Here is a 25,718-nt window from a genome sequence, read left to right as displayed (position 1 = left end):
TTGGAACTGTACTGTCACAGAGCAAACCATTGGGGTGGAGAGAGAATGAAGAGGAAAACCCTCATGTGTGTTGCAATCCAATGTGGCAGGCTTCACAAGTTCAATTTCCAACTCCTAGGAATGATTTCAACCTACTCCATTGAAATGGAAATTATTCAAACGTCATTCTGGAAAATCTTGAAGAAATCATTTAAAATAAAATCAAGGTCCTGCAATCAATCAGGAGTGATCCTGCCTTCCCTTTTTCAAAAGGGACAGCAGGAAGGAATGTTGAATTCACTTTCTGCCAAGAGGAATACCTCTTTCCTCCTTGATGGAACAGTTTTACCATTCTGTAATGTGTCCTTCTGAAGTCTGTGCTCTTCATTTTCCTTGGTAGTTAGGCCCTGAGATTTCTGATATAACTAACCATTTTTATAATACAGGCATCATGACCTAGACAGGATATGGTTTTATTTCGGAGGGACAGTTATGTAGACAAGGATTGTATAAATGTATTTGTGGTATTAAATTATTCATAGATAATATTTTTATCACGTTACTATACAGCACTTGTAATACACGACCACAAGAATGACACATTTGAGTAATATATTCAGTTCTAACTGCTTCCTGATGACCAGAGTTTATAGAATATAAGGGAAGGTTAATATCATTTGGAATGAAATAAGGGGGAAAAGTTGCTAGGATCAATATGTCCAGAGGTGTGGATAAAAGGTTACATAGAACATTAACCTGTAGTAGCAATGTGATTATTACATGGTTTATATGCAAGAAAATGCATTTTATTTTCAAGAGATAATCTATGTGTAAATGGTTTCTAGTGTGAAAATCATTCACCGATAAGGACAGATCCAGTTGGATCCCCTTTGTCTGAATTCAGGAGATGTCCATTCTGGGAGCAAGAACTGGCAAAGAAGTATTCCTACAAAATGGTAGGCTTGCATGCATGGGAGAAACTAACTTTTCATGCCTTTGATGCCCAGAGGAGTAAATGTCTTCTTAGTTTGCCTGTGATCATTTGAACCCAATGGAGTAGTATTTGCCTTCTTCCAGACCTGTGAGCACCGACATACCCTCCTGGGCTTGGTGGCAGTCAGGAAATTCAGATCTTCCCCTCACATCCTATAGAAAGGCTCTACCTGGAACCACTTTGTCATCTAGAATGAGGGCTTCCCTATGACAGAGCAGAGAACAGATAGGCAGATTTTCTAGAAACTGGGACGGGGGAATATGAAGGGGGAAATTGGGGTTTAGGGAGAAAGATGTCAGAGATTGGTGGCCTCTTTAGTGGGTGGTACAGACCCTGGAGTTATGACTTCAAAACTGAAGCTATGTCCATGTTAGGCCAATAATGTGTATCCATTGCTCCACATAAATAAATAACACCGTTAGAGCTCAGCTACTCTCATAGCAGAACTGCAACATAAGCAGCAGCCTCTAAGGGCTTAGAGAGAGGTCTTTGAGGATCAGTTCATTCTTGAAGTGACTTTAAAACTGAAATAATTTTCCATATCCTTCCTAGATGGCCTTTCTTGCTGATGAATACTACAACTATTGCCAAGATATTTTACAAAACGTGAGGAACCAAGAACTTGAGAGGGTAGGGTTTTATCTATAAAATATAAGTATTTATGACTCACTATTAATCATTTTACTTGAAAAGACCCCCTCAAGGGATGTCGAGTGGTAATTCATTGCACTGTAGTGCTTAGAAGTCAGCTATTTATAGATATTGAGGTGATATCTGAGGTGATATTTTTACTCAGTTTAATCATTTGGAAATTTTCCAAGGTGCTAATATAACCTTATGCTTTAAGTATAATTCAGCTATTTCTTAAAGATCTAATTCATGTTGATTTTGAATAAAGTATTGGTAATATTATTCACCTTAGAATTTTCAGTCATGCTGAAGAGCCACTTTATTGATAAGTGCTAACTGAAAAAGAAGCAAGACTTTGAAGCAGGGTCATCTGTGTTGTAATGATTGGGTTTTATTCTAGAATTGGCTGTGGAAAACAAACACATCTTTTAACCATTCTGAATTTTATCTTTTGCAGTAGAAAATCCAGGGAAACAAGCACACATTTCAATGAAAGCTTTTCTGATGCCTAGGGTTCTAAGTACTTCAGCTTTGGGTGATAATATTCATTTAGCATGAGTTCATTTAGTACTTATTCAGTGTAAAACATTATAGTGAAGGAGAGACCAAAATGTCTTCAGGATGACCCCTGTCCTACTGATGCAATTTTCTCAATATCCATCCACCTTGAATATCTAATACACTCCTTTCCTTCATTTGCTCATCAAACATTAACTTAATTTTTACCCTGTGACTAGTACCATTTCTGGAACTAGGAAGGTATTCTCCATAAGGCTTACGAAGCTTATAATCTGCCTGAAGGGCACAGATCTAAGGGTTTGGGAGGACGTTCGGCCTCTGTGAGCTGCAGCCTTTTCGAGGGAGCGGTTGTGTGTTCGCCATCTTAGGAAGAAGATGTTCTCGTCTATGGTGCATCTGGTGCAGGTGAACCCCTTCAACACGCCACACCTACAGCTGGTACACGATGGCCTCACGGGCCCCCGCAGCAGCCCCACAGGTCCCCCGGGCCGGCCCTGCCGTTCCCACTCCTGCAATCTGGCAGCAGCTGCTGTGGAAGAATACAGCTGCGAATATGGCTCCATGAAGTTTTATGCACTGTGTGGCTTTGGTGGGGTCTTAAGTTGTGGTCTGACACACACTGCTGTCCTTCCTCTGGATTTAGGGAAATGCTCTATGCGGGTGAACCCCAAAAGTACAAGGGCATATTTAATGGATTCTCAGTTACACTTGAAGAGGGTGGTGTTCGTGGTTTGGCTAAACGATGGGCTCCGACTTTCATTGGCTACTCTATGCAGGGGCTCTGCAAGTTTGGCTTTTATGAAGTTTTCAAAGTCTTGTATAGCAACATGCTTGAGGAGGAGAATGCCTATCTCTGGCACACATCACTATATTTGGCTGCTTCTGCCAGTGCTGAATTCTTTGCTGACATTGCCCTGGCTCCTATGGAAGCTGCTAAGGTTCAAATTCAAACCCAGCCAGGTTATGCCAACACTTTGAGGGATGCAGCTCCCAAAATGTATAAGGAAGAAGGCTTAAAAGCATTCTACAAGGGAGTTGCCCCTCTCTCGATGAGACAGATACCATATACCATGATGAAATTTGCCTGCTTTGAACATATCATTGAAGCATTTTACAAGTTTGTGGCTCCTAAGCCCCAAAGTGAATGTTCAAAGGCAGAGCAACTGGTTGTAACATTTGTGGCAGGTCACATAGCTGGAGTCTTCTGTGCAATTGTTTCTCACCCTGCTGATTCCGTGGTATCTGTGTTGAATAAGGAGAAAGGTAGCAGTGCTTCTCAAGTTCTTCAGAGACTTGGATTTAAAGGTGTGTGGAAGGCAATCTTTGCCTGTATCATCACGATTGGCACTCTGACTGCACTACAGTGGTTCATCTATGACTCTGTGAAGATCTACTTCAGGCTCCCTCGCCCTCCTCCACCTGAAATGCCAGAGTCTCTGAAGAAGAAGCTTGGGTTAACTTAGTAGAATGATCAAAGCAAATGTGGACTGAATCTACTTGTTGATCAGTGTTGAGGAAAGTGCAAGAAGAACTTTTATATATTTGACAGTGTAGGAAATTGTCTATTCCTGGTATAATTACTGTAGTCTCTTGCCTAAGGCAAGGGTTTCAAATCCGCTGTTGAAATAAACACAACTACTCACGAAAAAAAAAAAAAAAGAAGCTTACAATCTGGTACTAAAAGGAGCAATATAAGCCAATAAATATGATACAATATGGCAAGTTCTAGAATAGCAGCTTGATTAGATTGTTCTGGGTGCTGGGAGAAAGAGTAAAAAAGATGGCTGGATAGTCTCCCAAGGGGAAGCCATGATGCTATTGATTGCAGTGGAAAAGCAGAGGTTCAGATACACTCAAAAGTGCAGTAGGAAAGGAGTTCCAGGTAGAACTAATGGTGTAGGTAAGAGCAGCAAGATGTTCTCAAGCATGACATGACAGAAGAGTCACTATGACTAGATATAAATATCTCTGAAGGAGAGAACCAGAGGGGATGTGGGAAAGTAGTCTGGTCCTAGAAAGGGCCTCATGCCCTGTGAAGAATTCTGATTGATTGAGAAGGTGGTGGGGGAGCAGTGATGCAAGATTGCCATATTGGAGTAGATGGCAATGAGGAGGTTTTGTCATAGTCAAGGTGAGAAGTGAGGGGAGGGGTCAAGTCTGGAACAGTGACAATGATATCAGAGAGAAAGATGGGCAAATTGGAGAAATATATCTGAAGCAGATGCAACAGGATTGGATGACTTTGGACAAGGGTGGTGAGGGAGTTAGCAGAGATGAGCCCATGGTTGCTACCTCATTCAGACCCACCAACCCCAAAAGCCATGCTCCAAAGTTACCAATCTGACAGTAAAAAGATTAAATAATCCTATTCATCCCACTATTGCATTTTTTGTTCAATATCTATGAGCCTCTTTGGAGATGTCTTCTCTAGAATTAATGCCCTGATAACTGGATTTCAAATCACAGGCTCATCATCAGGTACTTTGAGAGTTGGCTGTAACTACCTTGACAGCCTGTATATAGGAATAGCTCTTTGCCTAGAGTCATCAGCAGGTCCTTGTGTCAGGATTTCAACGCTGCAAAATATTTGAGCCTGCAAAAATCCTAAAAAGGCAAGGGTCTTTATTAGTTGGCATCTCAGATTGGCCACCTGGTTCAGTAATAGAGTCTGAAGAGTCAACATGGGCAAACATAAAGAAAAATAAGGAAGCTGCCATTTTGTTCCACAACAAAAGGTATCTACAGAAGTCTTTAAAGAAGGCTCCATGGAGAATGATACCGGTGCCCTTTGGCTCACATAGTCCTTGGGTGAATTCTAACTTATCAAGGAGGTCTCTTTGATTACATACTGTTACATGTCCTTCTGAGCTGACAAATAATTGAGGGAGTCAGTCAGTCAATGAACATTTGTTCTGAACTGTGGTCTGTGCCCTGTGGCCAGATCCTCATCCTATTACAAATCAACAGGAGCCCCCTTGTGGTCAGAAACAGCCTTCATTCCAGAAAACTTCATGAAAATGCCATTCCACATCATCCCATCCAACTGGCTAGTGGCTCACTGATGGGTTGCTGGAAAGAACACTTCTAAAACACAGCTTGGAAAAGCTGATAGGCTGAGCTATACATTAACTGGACTGAAATTCATCCCATTATCATTTGGGGCTGATTAAGTATATAACGGGGGATCAATCTCACCAGGCACAAAATGAATTTGGGGAGGTATGTTCTGTTCCCTCATCAGGTGGAGGACTTGCTCACTTCCTTCTGGAAATCTCTGCAGCAAGACACAGTCATGCTTATGACATTGCCCGATGTGTGCCAGCTCTTTAAATGCTACGATGTGCAGCTGTACAAGGTAGGAAGACATTTGCTTGCCTTGCTGGTTTGTGTCCTTTCCAGAAACTAATACCAGATGCTGGGGTTAGGACTGCAGCCCTCCTGTTCTGCAGACTCCATGGGCTTCAGGCCCTCTAAGGAGTAAATTGTGGTGTTGATGGAGCCTTTTAATCTTTCCCTAAAACTCAGCTTCTTTTTTTTAAATTCAGTGAGAGTTACCTCATGGAAAGAAAAAGCCAGTACACCTGGTGAAGTATGGTTCCAGTGATTAGTGAGCCCTGCACTGAGTTAAAGTTCTTTCTCTGGTAACTTCAACAAAGAAGTCTTTAAAATGAGTAACTGGAATAATTGCTTTGGAATATACAGAAGTGCTGGGTTTTCTCATTGCTTTTTTTAAATGCTCGATCTCCAGAGTGATTATTGTTATTTGGGGATCAGTTATATATAATTTCTGTGCTTCTCCTGAAGCTGGTCATGAACCTTTACCTCTTACTTTATTATTTTTTAGGAAACAATCTAGTACCTCGAAATGTTTAACAAAAAGGTTGAAAACTGGAGGCTGGGTTCAGCCCTTACATAGTTGGGTTTGATCACATCTACTATTGGCTGAAATAGTGTTTCTGAACATTTTTGGAACAATTATCAGTATTTTAAGATCTTTAAGAAAAATCCCATTCTGGCCACACACATTGAGCAGTGGCGAGGGCTGCGTGGTAGCTTTCTCTCTGAGTTTGTGGCACAGCCGAACATGGCCACTTAGAACTAGAGGACGCCTGGGCGCCTGGGTGGCTCAGTCGTTAAGCGTCTGCCTTCGGCTCAGGTCATGATCCCAGGGTCCTGGGATCGAGTCCCACATTGGGCTCCCTGCTCAGCGGGAAGCCTGCTTCTCCCTCTCCCACTCCCCCTGCTTGTGTTCCTGCTCTCGCTCGCTCTCTGTCAAATAAATAAATAAAATCTTTAAAAAAAAAAAAAAAGAACTAGAGGACGCCTACCCTGGCCTGCAGTCATCACCTCTCGACAATTCCATTGTAGGGAATTGAGGATGTTCTCCTTCATGACTTTTTGGAAGATGTTTCTATCCAGTACCTGAAGTCTGTCCGGTTATTCAGCAAGAAATTTAAGCTGTGGCTACTTAATGCATTGGAAGGTTTTCCAGCCCTTGTACAGATCTCTAAACTCAAAGGTAGGTTTCAATGGAAAAAAAAAAATGAATTCTGTGAGAGTAGATGAAGGATCTAACTTTCACACTGAGGCAGGACATCTCAGCTGGTGGGTAACTCTTCTCCTCCTGCACTAAACTGCAGCCCGCAAGGCCTGACCAGTTCGGATCTGCTGGCATTTTCTTTAGTGCAATGTTGGGTCCTTGTGCTGGTCCATCCACATCCTTTCATCGATTGCCCCTTATAAATCCTAACGTGGACTTCTGACAGGCCCACGGTGTTAGAGATGCAGAAAAGGTGCCGCTGACTATGGCCCAGGCCAGGGAGAAGCCACAGTGCATCCAGCTGGTGGCTAATGTGTGCCTTCTCAAACCAGCCCTCTGAAGGCAGCCTACAGTCCTTGGGCTAGGTGGCCCAATATTCTTCTGCCTCTTCGTGCTCTGTGTGGCCTCCCAGCAAGGCTTCCAAGAATATTGCTCCCTCCTTAGAAATTCCTCCCATGTCCTTAACTTTCACACCTCTTGGGCCACTGGGGCATTCACACTTTTGTGGTCTTGGTCTCCCCATTGACTTTCTAGAACATGTTCCCTTCCATTCTGCTGCCAGGTGGTAGTCTCTGAAGACTACTTCCCCCAGGCTGCTTGTCTGCTCAAGGCCTACAGCGGCTTAAAATGCCAACACTCACCCACGTGTGCAGGACATGCTTTATGGTCCTGGAAATACCTCTTTTCCCCCTCCTGCCTCTGTGAGGTTTTCCACCATTGCCTGTAGCTGCCTCCAGCGCCCTCCCCACCCGGGCCCTCCTCTTCCTGGGCCAGCTTGCTCAGGGCTGAGTCTTGCTTTCTTTGCACACTGTTTGCTGTCTTCTCAAACTGGCCCCAGAACAGGACCAGCTCTAATTTTAACCCACCAGCCCTGCACCCCTTGCTGTGTTCAGTGCTCACACTGGGAATCTTGATCCCGTGTGACCCACATGGACATGTTCCCATGGCCGGGCAGGGACCATGGGCCAGAGACTGCCAGCCAAGAATCAGCAGAAAGAGGGTGCTGCAGGGAATATGAGGTCTGGAACTTGCTATGGCAGAGGGTCCATGAAGTGAGGAGACTTTGCCACTCAAGCCCAGTCTCCCTCCGTCCCTCCCTGAGGCTACTTCAGAGCTTTCTAGCTGGTTATCCTGCCTCCAGCCTCACCCCCTCCGTCACACATCCCTCTGCCCCTAGTGATGGTTCTACACAGTGATCTGACCCATTAAAACCTTCCACGGTCCCTGCTGCCTGGACGGTCCACAGGCCTTCACTCACTATGCAGAGTCATTTACAGCTTGGCCTCTGGCCTCATCCTTGTCCCCAACCCCTGGGGGAATCCCCCCACTGGTACTCCCCAGCAACACAAGACAGGTTGTCTCCAGAAAGGTCCTTATTCCTGCTCCTGTCTCTGCCTAGACTGCCAGCCCCGTCCCCAGCCCCCACCTCCCTCCCCCGCCAAGACCTCACCCCTCCCTAACTCCTAACTTGCACATTCTAAATGAAGCCACACCTGACACCTTCTTCCAAACAGGCCCCTCCCTCCCCTCTGCACCCCCACACACCCCTTCCTTCATTCTTCCCCAGGTGGCTCTCACACTGCCCGGGGCACTTACCCTGCTGTGGGGAAGGCGTCTGCACGTCTGTCTGGTGACCCATGCTCAGCCAGTGAGCCCCTAGCAGGTGGAGGCTGCCCTCCTTTGTCCAACAATCCGGTGAACACCCAGCACACATTATGGAGCAAACACTGCACTAGTGTCCCTCATAAATATTTGTCAGATGAATACATGCACACACTCCTTTTATGTTTCCTCTTTTCACCCTTTCCTTTTCTTGGGTCACTTTTCTTTTTTAAAGATTTATTTATTTATTTGAGAGAGAGCAAGTGAGCATGGGGGGAGGAACAGAAGGAGAGAGAATCCTGAAGCCGTCTCCCCGTTGAGCACAGAGTCCAGTGCGGGGCTCGATCCCAGGACCCTGAGATTCTGACCTGGGCTGAAATCAAGAGTCGGACGCTCAACTGACTGAGCCACCCAGATGCCCCTCCTTGGGTCAGTTGTTGAGGAGAGCACTGTAGAGATGACAAAGTTGGGGGAAGTCCTAAATTCCTTTGAGCAGGCACGTCAGATGCTGGGAGTATATCACATTCTGGCACGGGGGCGGGGGGGATGGTTTTAGTCAAGTGGTCCCTGCCAGTATCTCCTAGCCATTTGGGAAAGGGCCAGTGGGCAGTGGGAAGACCAGGATGCGTGGAGGCCTCCCTGTGTGGAGGGCAGCTTAGGCAGCCGTACCTTCCTAGGCAAATGCGTGGGCCTCATGTCCGTGCTGTGCGTCCTCTTCCCCGCTGTGTACATAAGAACTTGAAGCTACAGGGATGCCTGGGTGGTTCAGTCAGTTAAGCATCTGCCTTTGGCTCAGGTCATGATCCCAGGGTCCTGGGATCGAGGCCCGCATCGGGCTCCCTGCTCAGTGGGGAGTCTGCTTCTCCCTCTCTCTCTGCCCCTCCCCCTGCTTGTGTGTTTTCTCTCTCTCTCTGTCAAATAAATAAATAGAAATATTTATTTTTAAAAAACTTGAAGCTACAGTATTAATAATGGCCATATGTTTTGTTCTTAACAGAAGTTACTGTGTTTGTCAAAAGACTAAGAAGGAAGACATACCTTTCCAACATGGCAAAGGTAGGTTTCAGCCAACAGGACAGTAGGGAACAAAGTAGTTTCCTGAAGCAAAAAGTGAAAGCTGCAAGTATGTCCTAAGAGCAGACGGTAGCTCCCTTTGTAGGGAGGCCATGTCCATCCCCTTAGAGGGCAGAGGGCAGACAGGAGGATCTTGTTGGCCACTAACTGGGAAGGTGTAGTGTGCCCAAAACTCTCAGCTAGAAGCCCACCCCACTTCTCCCCTGCTCAGAAAGGTTCTCCCTGCAGGAGAAAAAGCAGAACAAGCAGGTCAGTGTTCTAAAGTTCGAGAGGAAGAACCCACATAAGTGCTGACCAGGGCCAGCCAGTGTCAGAGGTGAAAGGGCATCATGGCAGAGTCTAGAACAGACAGACGGAGCCCATCACCCGGTGCATGGCCCCATGGACTCCGTGTGTCCAGTCTGCCAGGTTTCTCAGCTCTGACCTTCTCCCTCCTGGGTTGTTTATGTAGCTTCAGTGTTAGAGGAAGGCAGAGAAGGGCTGAAAGAAAGATTCCATAATGCCAGTGTGTGGGCCGCTCAGGAATCTGTTCTGAAATCCTGTGGACACCAGATTGGGACTGAGGCTCTGTTCCAAATCAGTCCCAGCTCGGGAGGAGCGCGGCTGGGCCCCTCCGCTTCGCCATCTCTGTCCTTCCAGCACAAAACTCTCTCTCGACTTCACGTTTCCTGGGGTTGTTTCCTGCCTATGTGCTCACAGCCCATCCAGTTCTCCAGCACTTTCTCATTCCTGATCAGGTCAACTGATGATGGCCAGCCCAAGCGGCAAGCTCGGGTTCTAGAGCCACCCTGCTCTGAATCTTCTCTTTCTGAACACGATGGCTGGGGGAAGGTTTACTCAACATCCCAGGTGCCCTCAGGCTCTTCCCCTGTCAGGTGGAGGAGGTGGCTGCAGGGCCTGCTCCTGAGGCTGGTGTTGAGGATGACCCCCTGCTCAGCCCCGGGGCTCCAGAAATGGAGGGGATTGGATTGTCCCCATTGGGTGGCTGAAGAATTCAGCTCCCAGCGGCTGAATTCATGGCCCAGGGGAAGGACAGAGACAGCATCTGGTGCCTGCAGCACCCCTCTGGAACTGGCGTCTGTGGAGCCATGTTCTCCTTGCAGAGCTTCCGGCACAGCCACCATGCTCCTCTCTAGAGTAGTTCAGGCTCATGGAGTGGGGTGCAGAGAATAAGAATCAGGGAGAGGAAGAGCCACAGAGCCCCGGGAGCCCTGACCATATCTGCCTCTGAGCAGAAGCACTCCAAATGGTGATTTTCAGAAAGGCCATCCTGGAATGCATGCAATTTGAACATTTCAGTTGTCATGTAGGATTCAGTTTTAGTGGGTAATACCCAAATCCACTTCTCTTTCTCCTCAAAAAAAAAAAAAAACTTAGTCGTTTGGAGAGGGGAATTAGGCAAAAGTAAAAGGGCAAGATTTAATGAAGTTATCATGCTTCTCCATTATCTTTAGACTATGAGAATGGTGTTGAAAAATAACAGGAGAGTCAGCGTTTTGAAGTCAGACCTACAGGCCATCACCAGTCAAGGTGCTTTGGACACGTCTAAGAAAGCCCTGCCAAGTAACCCAAGTAGTGCCGCTGACCTGGAGACACACGCGGAGATGAAATGTAATCTTCCTTCTGCACCTTGCATTATTGGGGCCTTTGGGATATATTTGGGGCTGGTGCGGCCATCACTAGTTTATGAATTCTTAGTCGAGGTAGAACCTACTTTACTCTTTGATATTATCATGTGTCTGCTCGCACATCTCTTCCTGCAGGGGTGAGGAAGGGTCCACCAGGTCCCCAGTGCGAATCCACTTTCGTTGAATGAATGAACAGAGGAGGGTGGTTGTTGCTTCCCAGTATTTCTTCCTGGAAATCAACCTGGGGTATCTCCTTTGGAAAAAACCATCGATCGTGTACATGCAGATTCGACAGTGTCTCTTCTAACTAGGTCCGAATCACATTAAGTTCGCTCCCTGCCTTGCCAGGTGCTGCTGTGTCGCTATTGTTATAGCATCACCAGTGTTATCTTTCATAAGGTGAAGCTTAGCCACGTGCTCTTACCGAACTTTCCAACCTACTTTCCAAACAAGTGATAGTGAGTATGTGGATATTCCTGCCCTTTGCTATCTGAGAGTTGTAACTATTTTTCAAGGGAAAAATCTCCCTTGCACAAAGAGCTTGGCAAGCAGGCTGACAGCATTGTTCCATCTCCGGGAAGCGAGAGTAGTGAGAGAAGAAGCTGTCCTCACTCAGCAGGGAGAACCTGGGTGCTGTTTCAGGAGGAGAGCTGCAGAAGGTGTATGACCTCCTCCCCCAGACTACAGGCGAATCTCTAGGCCTTTGTAGGAGAGTTGCCAGGAGGGGCCATGGGAGCCACGCTCCATTCATGCATGTTCCAGACACTCCCCCAGGATGGCCCGGGAAGGTCCAGTAGCCTCATCCTCCATGAGCCTGGCCCTGTCCTGATACACTTAGCTGTGCTGAGGGCTGCCTCCCCAGAACGTGTGGGCTTCTTCCAGTGTCAGCTGTGGCTTATTCATCTTGGTCTACCCAACACGGTGCTGGCACATGGTAGCACCCGCATACTTCATAACTAGATGAATACATGGATTCAGTAGTGCATAAATGCACCACAAATTATCCTGGCCTCTTTCTTTAACCTGGAAGTAGGGCCGACTTTGGTAGGATTGTACCAGTTATTAAAATATATAAATAGGTCCATACTTGTCGGCGGGTCGCACCTGCCCCTATTGTCTGGCTGTTCCAAATCCCAGCTCCTCCCCTCCCAAACCAGTAATGAGAAGGTAAACCCCTAACCTAGGAAACTTCAGAGATATGGACAAGCAGTGCTCATTTGTAGGAGCCCAAAAGGCCCCCTCCCCAGGCTACTGGCTCTCCCCCAAACTCCAGGTAATTGCTCAAAGCCTGCTGTTGCCCCCAGCCAGAGCCCAGGGAGCCCCAGGAGGGCATGAGGCCTCTCCCCCAGAAGCCTGCACAGTAGTCCTGTGGGCTCCTACTGGCATTCTTGTAAATAGGACTTCCAGAAGGGCACAGAGCCAGCAGGGAGGCAATATTCTGGTCACCACTGCTGACGCCTAGCAGATAAATGCTTGAGGTGTCCCTGGAGGATCCTCCAGATGAGACCTGGCCAAGCCTCAGTCAGGGCCATGGCAACCTACTCGGGTTTCTAAACTCTGCTTGGTACATAGCCACATTCCAAAAGGTGGGCGAGCCCAAGGCTGTTCTTTGCTCAGTGCTGCCTGTGTGGGTGAGGACCCAGTCCTGATGTCACACATGCTTGGGCCCCACCCTTCAGGTCTGTACTAACTGAGTTTATAGCCCCAGGCAAGCCACATCCCTCATCGGCTTTGATGTCCACCATGGGTTTAAAGGACATTAATAAACTACCCCTTTTGTGAAAACGGCAAGGGTAGGTGAGCTCATGTCTGTATCATGCAATGAGCTCATCTGTAGCTGGGTTCTGTATAATTACAAGGTGTAGTTATTATTTCAAAATATTTTTTTCCATTTCAACAAGTGACAGACGTGGTTCCTAAGAGGCAAGACCATGTAACTCTGAACTAGTTGACTGCAGAGGTGACAAATCCAGCTTTAGAATTCATCCTTTGTGTTCAAAAGGAGTGTGAGGCGCCAGGAAATGCCTTTGAACTCCGGGACCAGTGTTGTCCCCTAGGTCACCTAGTATACAAATACCTACAGTAAAATCCTGCTACTTTGCTCACAATCGTTTTGCTTCTTTTGTTTACAGGTTTAAGCAGTTTGATTTCTTTGCTGGGGACATCCACAGATCTCAGCATATTCCTGAATTGTCTGTCTTCAAATCTCCAAACATTTGTCTTCCAGGTACAAAACAATTATTTTTTTTTAAAGGGAAGAAGGGGTTGTTGATCATTCTAGCTACATTTTAGCACCCGTGCCCATGACCTGGTGCAATGAAAGAGTTTTCTCTGGCCAGAAATGTGTCAAGGCTGGTGTGGGTGTTAAAGATAGGGAAGTGGTGTCTCACTCCCTCCTGTAACAAGGCAGGAATCAGAGGCTGGCACGTACAGGTGTGTGTTTGTGGGTGAGCATGTGCAGTTGGGTGAGCATGTGTGGTCTCAGGTGTGTGTGCCAGTGAGCATGTAATTGCAGGTGAGTGGGGGTGACAGTGGATGAGCATGTGTGTGTGGGTGAGCGTGGGTGAGTGTGTGTGCAAGTGAGCATGAGTGTGGAGTGAACATGGGTATGTAGGTGAATGTGTGTGAGGGTGGGTGAGCATGTGCAAGCCCATGAGCATGGATGAGCGTATGTGTGCACCAAGCAAGAATGTCTAGGAGGAAGAGGGAGCGCAGTCTATTTAGGGAGAACAGTGCTGGTCTAGGTATTTTGCAGAACCATCCAAGTGTTAAGCTTGATTTCACAAAATCCAAGATGCATTGTTTTAGATACAGATGGGTTTGGTCCTTCTGATCGACTTGAAACTTGGGTGTTACTTGACTAGGGCGTTACTTTGGCTTTGTTGTCCTCATCCTCTGCCTTGGCAGCCTCACCGTAAGAGCTAAGAGTACTGTCAGAGAAAGCCTGCCCAGTGGCCCATCGGGGGTGGTGGGCGAGGAGCTGGGGGCTATGCATTAAAACCTAGACCCAAATGAGGCAGCCCAGGGCTGCGCTAACTTGAGGCATTGTCCTCTGAAGGCTGAGGCAATTAGGAAGGGCCTTGATGAGGGAGGTGGGATTTAAACAAGATGTAGAAGGTGAATAGGATTAAAGCAAACTAAGAAAAGGAACAATGTCCACACGAAACTAGCAAGAGCAGAATGAGCATATGGAAAAATGGAGGGCCATTTACGGAAGAAGCAAATGTCTCTGGAGCAGAGAGCAAAGACTTGGAGGGCCTGGGCCAGAAACTCAACTTTGGGCTTTCTGTTAAGCCTCCAGTCACATTTCTTTCTCTCCCCCTTCCTGCCGCACGTGTTCTTGTCTGTATGCCTGTCCGCCCCATCAAAGAGAAAAGGGCATAGGTAATACCTAAGACTGCAGGCTGCAGTAGGGTGACACACCTCAGAGATGAACCAGGAAACTTTTCAGGAAGGAGCTTGAAAGTCAGTTCCAATGCTTGGCAGGTGTCTGTTTCCATTCTTTGCCTCTGGGTGATAATCGTTCCAGATTCTGTATGGCTTTTCTTTCTCCTCGTTGGGCTTTGGCAAAGCCTGTTTGTAACAGTGGTAAGCGTGTCTAGGGTTGCGTTGCTGTGGAGACATGTATTCATTTGATAGCTTCACCCGTAGAAGCTTTCGAGCTTCTGTTCCTTGTTTTGGGTTTTCACTCCACCCCTGACTTGAACCAAGATGAGTCCCCTGAGCCCAAGAGGCTCACCCTGTTTTAGACCATGTAACACTCTGTATTTCCCAAGACTCCCACCCCCATATCTTCAGCCTTCACAAATGAGGCATGTTAGAAAAATGGTATTTTTGTAACCATGCCTTTGAAGGGCTTGTTTTTGTACAACAGCTTGGCTGATAAAAAAACCAGACTATTGTCAATAAAATACTCAGACTGTGGAAATGTAAGCCCTGAGGCATGTGGGAGGTGACTAATGGCTTCAGTGGCTGGCGTCTGGCAGCGCGCTCGCAGAAGAAACCGATCCTCTGGGTCACGTGCTTGCTCTCCCAGTTCTCGGCGGTTCGGGCCCAGCAGCAGCTTCTGGACACAGGGGCCTGAAGTGCCACATGGATGGCCACAGCGCTCAGGGTTTACATTTCAACGTTTGTGCAGAGTGCTGGTCACCCAGGGCTACTTCTCTCCATGCTTTTCAGAAGTATCCTTGTGTCTGTTGAGCAGGGCTCCTCCTGGGAGCCCTGTGTTAGGTGGTCAGAAGCACCAGCCCAGGGGCCAGGAGCCCACGGGGGGAGGATGCCGCTCCTGGTTGGGGTTCACCACCTCCCAGAGCCCAGGGCACTCACAGTGTGCAGAGGAAGGAGCAGCAGAGATGAAAAAGGGTATTATTCCCTCATTTCTAGCCAGGCTCAACATCTCCTCCTCAGAGACTTGCAGTTGCGCCCCATGTGTGGCCCACATACACGATGAGGCTTAGGAGGGCTTCAGGGGTGTTCGTTCCAACACATGCCCGTGAGATTCATAGGATCCCCAAGGCGACTCTCGGTCTAGATGGAGTTTCGCAGCCTGCATGTGGAGGCATCTCACTGGTACCCAGTTTAGTGCTACTCAGGCTGTCCGCTGGCTGCCCAGGTGGAACCTTCCAGGCCTCAGGTCATGCACATGGCACAGTGGCCAGCTTTGTGCTTTCCAGAATCAGCACGGTGACCTTCATTAGCTGCTTTTGCACGTGCTTGGACTGGGCAGGCATAGAGCGGCCAGCAGCTCTCTCAGGGGCGACAGCCAGGTGGGCCCAGCGAGGCTGCCCACGCCAGTCCCCTGTGGTGCTTCACAAATGACCGCTTTCGAAAAACTGTGTGGGATCAAAACAAAAAACGTAGGCCAGTTTCCCAGCTCTTTCTTCTCTCCACCAACCTCAAAAGGTTCTGCCCTAGAGTCATCTCCACAGGAGATGCAGGGGGACCACAAATAGGCTAGTGTGCCTCTGCCTCATCATTTCTTCTTCCTGTTCTCGCCCGGCCACTTGGGGGCATCTGTGCGTGGCAGCTGTGCGCTTGTGATCTTCCGGACTTTGTCACAAACCCCAGCATTTTTTTTCCTCACAAAAATGTAATAGCCCAGCAGAAGCAAAGAGGAGTTTATCAGATTGGCCGCCAGCTTCCAGCTAAGATGGAATTTCCTTCTCACCACCGTGAGCAAAGCCATGACTCTCTGCCACAGAGATAGTTTCGGTAAGGCAGAGAACACAAAACATTTTGGTATTTTAAAATGTTATGACAGCATAGAATCCAGTCACCTTCTTTTCACCCTTTTTAAAAAATATTTATTTATTTTTGTGAGAGGGAGAGAGAGAGCAAGAACACGAGCAGGGGGAGAGGCAGAGGCAGAGGGAGAAGCAGGCTGCCCGCTGAGCAGGGAGCCCGACGAGGGACTCTATCCCAGGACCCCGGGATCATGACCTGAGCCGAAGGCAGACGTTCAACCAACTGAGCCACTCAGGCGCCCCTCTTTTCACCTTTTTTGTAAAATACAACACAGACCTAGAAAGCCATAATAATTGTGTTTTAATGGCAACCATCATAGTCCATCAAACAGTCAAACCAAGCTTCCCTTTCCCATTCCATCATGGTTGGATGCATAAGAGGCCTCCCCTTGTTTTTGAATTGTGTACTTGGGTGTTTTTAGAAAAGCACCCAGGGAGCCAAATGAGATGGGGAACAAATGGGTTCTTTGGGGCACCCAAGTTTAAATTTCAGGACTAATGATTGATCCAGTCACCATTGTATGCAGATAGTGGAAAGAGTGCAGTAGCATCCATTGCAAACTATCTGCTCAAATAGGTGGTCTTTCTCTGTCAGGAAGGGTCACGTCTGTCCCATCTGTGGCAAAGATGCAGCATAGGGGAACTGTAGGAAGGGAAGTTCACCACTGAGCCCCATGGAGAGGATCATTCATTCCAGTGGATAGTTGTGTCCCTACAAAGTCCCAGGCACCTTCCCAGGCACTGGGCGTAACAGCAGTGAAAAGACAAAGTCTCCGCCCCTGTGAGCTTGCACACCAATCTGGGTGAAGGATCCCTGCTCCAGAGAGCTGCCAGATGCCCTAACAGCAGGTGAAACGAGGAAGAGAAGACAAGCTTTATCGTAGACCAGTTTTGCCAACACTCTGGAACTCTTTCGAGGATGGCTGCTGTCACCTGTCATCCATGGAGGTGACACCCACTGGTAATGAGACTCTCCCTTTTAGTGAAGTCCAAAATGACTCTGCTTTATGCTAATGCTCTCCCAGAGCAAAGTGAGGGAGCGGAGCTCATGTGCTGAGCTCCTGATAAGAAACCCAGCCCTGAAGCTGTTGCCCCCTACCCCACCACACACCCTCTTTGGACCTCGTATGATGTCCCAAAAAGTATTTACACTGGTTTTTCCTCTTCACGTGGTTAAATGGGCCAGGGGTTGCTGGTCAAGCTTATTCCAGACCAGGTCAGGCCATCCTGTCTCACCGGGATCCATCACAGAAAAACAAACATTGCGTAAGGCTTTGAAATGGACAAAAGTTTGCTGGAAATGGACAAAAGGCTTTGAAATAGGCAGAAGGTTCTGAGTTATCTTCAGCTTTCATGTGTTTGAGTTATTTTACAACTCTCTAAATTGTATCAATAATAATGCAAATGATTCTCCCCCAGGGAAATGCAAACTAATTGTGTCAGGTGGATGCTATTGATTACTGCCCTGAGGACAGATCTGTGGGGCATCTTTACTGTCTATACACGCTCAGTGCTTGGAATTCTCCTTTGAACAAGTTGGCAACATTTTACGAACTTCCTCTTTAATAAATGACTTATATGAGATCTTTGACACATGTTCATTTTATATCTGTAGAGAGCGGTGGTTTTACCTTCATTAAAAAAGTATCTTTTGGGGCGCCTGGGCGGCTCAGTTATTGGGCGTCTGCCTTTGGCTCAGGTCATGATCCCGGGGTCCTGGGATCGAGCCCCGCATCAGGCTCCCTGCTCAGCGGGAAGCCTGCTTCTCCCTCTCCCACTCCCCCTGCTTGTGTTCCCTCTCTCACTGTGTCTCTCTCTGTCAAATAAATAAATAAAATTTTTAGAAAAAAAATATCTTTTAACGATAGCAATAAGCCAGATCCCCCTCCCCTCAACCCTGCCCTGCTTTTCAGCTGAACATTAATTATCCTTCTTTCCTGGAAGACCAAAGACCTTGGGATTTGGAGTGTTCCGCTGAGTCACATGCCCTCCTGTCTCCCCTTCACGATCTCCCTGATGCCTGGCCTGCAGGTGCTACATTTCCAGCCTCTGATCGGCAGCTGGCTCCCATCCATACTCTGCCTCCACGTCTCCTCCCAGCCTAGCCCTTAACTGCCCCGTGTGCCAACCACAGGGGGCTGAGGGGCACATTCTCCAGCTCTGGGAATGGCACCTCTCTCTCTGTAGGATTTGCTTTTCTCCCACCTCACCCTAGATGGGCTTTAAGTTCCCTCTCATGGCTCAAGACGATTTAGCTGTCTGTGCTTTCTGTCCCAAAAGCCACCTTGCTGGGGTTCACAGGTACAGAATGCCTGCCCAGGACCCCCAGGATCTGCTAGAGGAGTGAGAAGGCCCCAGTACACAGAAGTTAAAAGCCCCAGAAAAGTTGGTAATTCCATAGTGATCGGTTTATCTGTCCATCTGTCTATCTAATTATTCATTTAGGGTTGTTATTTCAATGTAGGCTCTTGGCATCTGTTCCATTTGCTGCTTTTGGAATTTGTGACTCATCTACTTCAGTCATGCATAGAAGAGGAAGAGGAGGATGACGACGGGGGACATCTCAAGGAAAGGCTACCAGATGATCAGTCTCTTGTCCAGCCAGACCAGGCATCTCTCCACCCTCCAGATTCCTCTCCATCTCAGGAGTATGAAAGCCCAAGTGTGGATCCACACTGGGTGACCCTGAAACACATGGGCCAGAGCCAATGTCCCATGGGTGTGAGCAGTGTGGTTCTCAGGGTCCTGGGCTTCCTGGTGGACAGTGACACGGGCAATAAGGTACAGACACAGGGGCCCCAGCTTCTGCAGTCTTTGCAAAGGACTAAGAACTATCACATGGTTAGGAAACCCATAAAGATCACTTTGTCCAAACGACGATACACAGCTCTAGATCCGTCTTTGCTTTGGGAGATTTTGCCAGAGGTGATTATAGTAGCTTATCTGTTGATCACTGGTTGGCTCAGGTTCGTGGTGCATAGATAGGTACCTGGCACACTCAGAGGTGTGGAATATTTGGATGGCCTGGGTCTTGCCTTCCCACACTTACCAGGGGTGGTTAGACTGACTGAGCTAACTAAACTAAGAGAGAAGCACTGAAAACACCTCTGGTATTTTGGATTTTGAAAAGATGGAATTGGGGTACATCCTGAAAGATAAAAGTGAGAACTGCTAGGGCGCCTAGGTGGCTCAGTTGGTTAAGTGGCCAACTCTTGATTTCAGCTCAGGCCCTGATCTCAGGGTTGTGAGATCGAGCCCCATGTCCAGTTCCACACCGGGCATGGAGCCTGCTTAAGATTCTCTCTCTCTCTCTCTCTGCCCTTCCCTCCTTTAAAAAAAAGATTCTCTCTGCCTCTTCCCCCACCTCAAAAAAAAAAAAGAATTGCTATTTATCTAACACCTACTATACACCCTTTATATGCATTATCTCAAAGCCATACAATCCTGCAGAGTATCTGCTCTTACCATTTTCATGCCATGGCTGAGGTAACTGAGGGTCAGAGAAGCTAAGTGACTTGCACAAAGTCACACAGCAAGTAAACAGTGGAACAGAGATTGGAGTCCTGGCCTGCCTGATCTCCAGTCCATTCTTCTCCCGCAACACGAGATCAGAGGAGGGTGATCCATGCCCCAAGGAGAATAGGACACAGGTTGCAGAGGTCAGAGAGGGGGCCCTCTCTGAGTGCCAGAAAGTGGAGCCAAACTGATGAAACAAGCAACTGCAACTCCTCTGTTGACCGAGGAAGCAGGGGTACCTGGTGTAAAAAAAAAAAAAAAAAAAAAAAAAAAAAAATTGCCTTAGTATTAATTTCTAAAATTTCTATACATGTTTGGAAGTTTAGCCACTTTGCATAGTATTTCTTCCGCACCCTCAAGTTCCTTCCTCTTTTGAGAAGATGAGGAGTTGAGTTGAGTAGGAGACCCAGGCAGAGGCCTTGCCCTTCACCTAACAGGGGTCTTGATCATGGAAATGAATCACAGCTTGAAACTGTCCATACCCTACAGTCCCCACAATAACCACAACCTCCAAGGGACCTTTCCTTCCTGAACAAACTGTCATTCCAAGTACTCCAGAGTTCAGAGAACCCTGTTAATTTTTTTTATATAAAGATTTATTTATCTATTTTTAGGGAGAGAGTGTGATTAGGGGGAGGGGCAGAGGGAGAAGGAGAGAATCCACAAGTAGACTCCCTGCTGAGCGGGGAGCTCAACACGGGGTCAGTCCCAGGAACCTAAGATCATGACCTGAGCTGAAACCCAGAGTCCGATGCTTAACCAACTGAGCCACCCAGGCACCCCCCAGAGAACCCTGTTATTGAGCACTACTTGGATGGAACAACCTACTAGACAAAAATAATATGAGCAGGAGCAAAAGAGATGCCTCTCAGGTTTACAAATTCTCTGTCTTTGGTTTTTGTTTTCTTACCTTGCAATAATAAGTTCATATATCCAGCTGCCTTTGATATGGTTGGTAGAGTAGATTCAGACGTGTGTCTATAAATAAGAAACTCACCTCCTCTGAGAGTGTATCTGTGAAGCAGACATGACAAATAGGCATGAAATAGGGATATAGTGACATACTGGCCTCAAATCAGGGACCCCATGGCAGGGGCAGGAGAGCTGGGCCGCCTTAGGAAAACAACAGCTGGGGACAATTAGGGCATCACTCACGAGTTGGTATTTCAGGGCTTTTGGTAGAGAGAAGGCCCAGTTAGACCCAGTTGGCCAGGCTGTGCCCAGTGAAATGTCTCTCCCTGCACCCTGACCCTCTGGACGATGTACCCTGTCCTGGCAACAGGGTCCAGAAAGGGCTGGCCAGTAGGAAGCCCCCCTGAGTGCACTCTGGAGCATTCTATGGAACCCTAACAGGACAAGCAATTGTGCTGGATGCTCAGCTCCAAGTGTGTACATCTCTCCACTCACTGGCTGGGGAGAGAGCTAGGACTGTAGACAATTTGACATGCCCCTTAGTCACCAAGGTAACCAGGAGTAAACTTTTACTTCTTTGGCCACAGTTAGAAGCTGGTGGAGAGCAGACACTGTCAGCTCCTTGTGCTGGGCATTTAAATGCATCATTTCAACAACCCAGTGAGATGTACCATCATTGCCCCCGTTTCACAGATAGCATAACTGAGGCTCATGAGGGGTGGAGTAATGTTCACAAGGTCACCTCACTAGTAATTGACAGAGCAGGGATTCAAACCTCTGTAGATCTCCTTGCAAAACTGTCCCTTCCTAGCACCCTCTCTCTCCCCAGAAGATGCTACCATGTGCTCTAATTCCAAAAGCAGTGACTTGGGAATAAATTAAAAATACCTTCAAGTCTGATGACTTGGGAATGTAAGTGGGCAATTCTAGTACATAACTTCCTGGGTTCAAATGCCCCATCTTCCACTTCTTAGCTGAGAACATTGGGCAGGTTGCTTAATTTATCTGTTCCTCAGCTTCCTTATCTACAAAATGGGAATAATAATATCTAATTCCATAGGGCTGTTATAAAGTTTAAATAAGTCAATCATTGCAAAATTCTTGGAACATAGTAAGAACCCATAATCATTAGTCATCATTATTATTTCTCCAAAGAAACTTAATCTGAGCGCCTTTCCATGACACTCCACCCAATCCCCTAGCAACTCCAAAGTTTATTGCAGTGGGGTTTGACTTATATTTAATTGGTGGAAACAATGGAGAAAGACATTAAATACTTAATTGAACTACATAATAAAGCAATACAGGCAGATGAATGTCAGATAACCCAAGGTAATATGCATTAGAGATTAATTAAACCTGCTTCTGTCTGTGCATGCCTGCTGAATTAGCTATAATGACTTAAACGCTCTAACACCAAAAAGTTATGCTCATCTAATTTTTATTGCGTTCATTATTCAGCATTTGCACTCCTCACCAACAAAAAAGCACACCCACGGTGTCCCATCTGCATTCATCTGCCACGAGTTAACACCCCATTCAGCGGCACATCTGTGGCTTCCTCATTCTTTGAACAATTTAGTGTTACCCTGCACCTATGATAACATCCAGAGTCAGTATTCTGGACTGCCCTATCCATCTGTCTCTCTTCTACAACTCCAGCAACGTTCACGATAGGAAGGTGCCCAGGAGTGTTTAAGAATAAAGTAAAAAATCACAGATATTAAATAAGGAATATTCTTTTTAAAAACATACCACATGGGGGCGCCTTGCTGGCTGAGTTGGTAGAGCACGTGACTCTTGATCTTGGGCTTGAGTTTGAGCCCCACATTGGATGTAGAGATCACTTAAAAAAATATTTAGAAATAAAAAATAAAAACAAAAAATAAAAGCATACCACACATTTTTCACTTTAGGGCATGTACTCAAGGATTAAAGCATGGCAAAAATATTTAAAAACAAGGGACTCTTTAGCTATAGGACAAAGGTAAAGACGATTTTTTTTTTTAAGATTTTATTTATTTATTTGAGAGAGAGAGAATGAGAGACAGAGAGCATGAGAGGGGGGAGGGTCAGAGGGAGAAGCAGACTCCCTGCTGAGCAGGGAGCCCTATGCGGGACTCGATCCCGGGACTCCAGGATCATGACCTGAGCCGAAGGCAGTCGCTTAACCCACTGAGCCACCCAGGCGCCCAAAGACGATTTTTTTGAGAGAGAAGAAAAACATCCTCTCATTGGGTGGTGATGGTTATTGTCAAATTTAGGGAGAAAGAGTGAGAAATACTTTCACTAACGTTGCGTTTGAAGTTGTTTTGTGTACATCTTTGTAAAATATATTCCTTATGGGGGGTGGAGGGGGTTATCAATGAAACCAGACCCAAGAAAATACATCTCTATCAATTTGAAAGTATTCATGTCCGAGGAATTGCTAATCTTCCCAGTACCATAAGAGCTAAGGGAAGGAAGGCCTAGTATCCTGGTTTCTCTGATAGGAAGCCTTGCTCAGGCAAGTTAGATGGCTTATCCAAGAGTGGGCACTAAGTTAACACTAGAATCTGTGACTCTCTCAAATCTATTACTACCCAACTGAGTGTTAATTTAACCAATGACTGTTTTCATGGTTTCCCCCCACCCCCACCCCTTATCTATTGGTATATCTGATGGATGGTGGAGGGAGGGTCTATGTGGGAATTTGAGCCAAGAATGCAGGGACTGGTATCCATCTGGAAGGCAGCCAAAGCGATGAGCATTGCAGCCACATAGGAGCCCTTAAACATTTCACAGGTTCCTTCTTGATTTTCACAACGGATCCACACTCTCCCGTGTCTTTAATGGAAGAGTGTTGGGTTTGATCTCAGCTCCTCACAAACAACCGCAGGCCCATTCCTTTTCCTAAAGAGAGCTCACCCGCCTCACCCCCCATGGCCCCTCTCTCTTGCACCATCCCAGGGTTGAGATTCCTTCCCTGAAGTCCTCACCAGGCCCCGAGCATTCCTCAAAGAAATTAGGATATCCCGTAGTAGGAACAAATAAAGGCAGAAGCTTCCAGTTGAGGTCCAAGGGTGGGGCGAGGTCATGGTAGAAGAATATAAATGGTGGGTCCAGCAACAGGGAATAACTTTTTTTTCTATCTTTGTCTTTTAAACATTTCCCCCTTGCAGCTCATCCAGGTATTATTGGAGGACAAGGCCGCAGAAAGCACGGTCAAACTCAGCCTTCCCGTGGGACAAGAAGCCCTTGTAACCCTAAAAGATGGACAAAAATTTGTAATTCACATATCAGATGTACCCCAAAGCTCTGAAAATATTTTTTTTCAGGGAAAGCAATGCAATATATGATTATTTATTTGAATAGGACATGAGAAAACATAGATTTTCACTCTTAAAAATATATTAAATGCTAAAGCTTTTGTATTGGTAGGAAAGAAGATTTTATGTACATAATAGAGGTAGCACTGTATGTATTGTGTTTATATGTATTTCAAGGAGTTAGTTTTGATGAATCATATAAACTGATTTGGAGAATAATTTTTGCCTCTGATGCTTTTCTTCGGGGCTTTTCAGGTGTGTTTATTGGGAACTTAACAGAAGAGAAATTTGAGAAATCTTGTTGGGAGTAGAGAAATAGATCTCTAGAGAAAGATAAAGTTTTTTGTTTTGTTTTGTTTTTTAAGATTTTATTTATTTATTTGAGAGAGAGAGAATGAGAGAGAGGAGGGTCAGAGGACGAAGCAGACTCCCCGCCGAGCAGGGAGCCTGATGCGGGACTCGATCCAGGGACTCCAGGATCATGACCTGAGCCGAAGGCAGTCGCTTAACCAACTGAGCCACCCAGGCGCCCCGAGAAAGATAAAGTTTGAAGAATACAAACTGATACCAGGAGTAGAAGGCCAATGGTAACATTTTTCTTCCCCTTGGTAGTGCCTTGATTGAAATAGAATTTGCAGAAAGATCCCCTCAGGCAGTGAGGAACAGACAAAATGCAATTTGATACCGACTGTTTGGCTTACACATTGGTCCATTAAAACATTCCTAAAGTGAGGTCGAATTTTGAACCCAACAGTGTCTGCAACAAATGATGATAGCCTGCTTTGAATCACTTTTTATTCCTCTCTTTGTTGCAAAATCCTAAGAAATGTTGAAACTAAGAATAGAGCCTCGTTAAACCAGATCAGTTTCTATGTAACTGATTATAATATTTAAAAGGAATTTAACAATTCATGCTTAACATGATTTCTGGCATAAGTGGAGATAATAGAGAATATTTTATTGATCTCATGTTATTTAAGAAATTAATTAAATTTCCCTAAACGCTTGGAAATTTTAAAGAAACATTAAGAACTCTGTCTCTAGATCCATTAAGAATTATTCATCTTTATAGTTAAAGAAGTAATCATTTTTCAAGGCCCTCTCCCCCTACACTTAATATATTACATCATTACTTAAGCTCTCTGGGAGGAGTTGTTTGTCAAAGACTAACAAAGAGATATTCCTTTGCTCACTGTTCAGTGACCTTGCGTATCCTTTGTTTGCTTGCACATAAGTAGAGGGTTGGGAGACTGCGTCAAGGAACAAAGGTAGTACCAAGATGTATCAGTCTGGGAACAGTGAATTTTGTTTGCATATTTGGGGGTAAACTGATTAGCTGAGTAGCAGAGGACATAACGTCCTTGAAAAAGCCAACCAGGTTTATCAAAGGCAACAGTCTGAATTGTTTGTCTCTGGACTTAGAAGTTAGGGTAGGGGATGAGGGTGGGTAGTAAGAAAGAGGAGCAGAAGGGGCTATTGGGACCCTCATAGTGTTTCCAGTTCTTGGCTGGGGGGGTGGCCATACAAGTGCGTTCACCTTGTGAAAATGTATCATAAAGCTTATGATTTGATTTACTTTTCTGCTTTATGAAAATAGAAGGCAGGGCACCTGGGTGGCTCAGTTGGTTGGGTGATTGCCTTCAGCTCAGGTCATGATCCTGGAGTCCCAGGATCAAGTCCTGCATCGGGCTTCCTGCTTGGGGGGGAGTCTGCTTCCCTCTGACCCTCCTCCCTCTCATATGCTCTCTCTCTCTCTCATTCTCACTCTCTCAA

General features: G+C 46.4%; 2 protein-coding genes across 2 annotated transcripts in view; both read left to right on the top strand.

Annotated features, from left to right (window-relative positions):
- RFX8 (RFX family member 8, lacking RFX DNA binding domain) overlaps positions 1-24,241 on the top strand; it is a 57,956-nt gene extending 33,715 nt beyond the window's left edge. The window contains exons 5-14 of the mRNA XM_035001816.1: positions 825-935; positions 1,526-1,603; positions 5,364-5,477; positions 6,491-6,641; positions 9,262-9,320; positions 10,793-10,949; positions 13,099-13,193; positions 16,063-16,177; positions 18,674-18,990; positions 23,799-24,241. Coding sequence (XP_034857707.1) covers positions 825-935; positions 1,526-1,603; positions 5,364-5,477; positions 6,491-6,641; positions 9,262-9,320; positions 10,793-10,949; positions 13,099-13,193; positions 16,063-16,177; positions 18,674-18,990; positions 23,799-23,975 — 1,374 coding nt within the window. The 3' untranslated portion in view covers positions 23,976-24,241. The remainder of the gene's footprint in view (positions 1-824; positions 936-1,525; positions 1,604-5,363; positions 5,478-6,490; positions 6,642-9,261; positions 9,321-10,792; positions 10,950-13,098; positions 13,194-16,062; positions 16,178-18,673; positions 18,991-23,798) is intronic.
- LOC118008263 (phosphate carrier protein, mitochondrial-like) lies at positions 2,296-3,949 on the top strand. The gene is given in 2 exon segments (XM_035001815.1): positions 2,296-2,783; positions 2,786-3,949. Coding segments are annotated over 2 exon segments (1,086 nt in total). The 5' UTR covers positions 2,296-2,497; the 3' UTR covers positions 3,586-3,949.
- Positions 24,242-25,718: the final 1,477 nt, after the last annotated feature.

This window comes from Mirounga leonina, unplaced genomic scaffold (genome assembly GCF_011800145.1).
Source record: "Mirounga leonina isolate KUSES-001 unplaced genomic scaffold, KU_Mleo_1.0 Mir_125, whole genome shotgun sequence".
NCBI classification, from domain to species: Eukaryota; Metazoa; Chordata; class Mammalia; order Carnivora; family Phocidae; genus Mirounga; species Mirounga leonina.
Note: the sequence above shows the minus strand (reverse complement) of the source record. Positions and strands in the feature narration are given on the sequence as shown.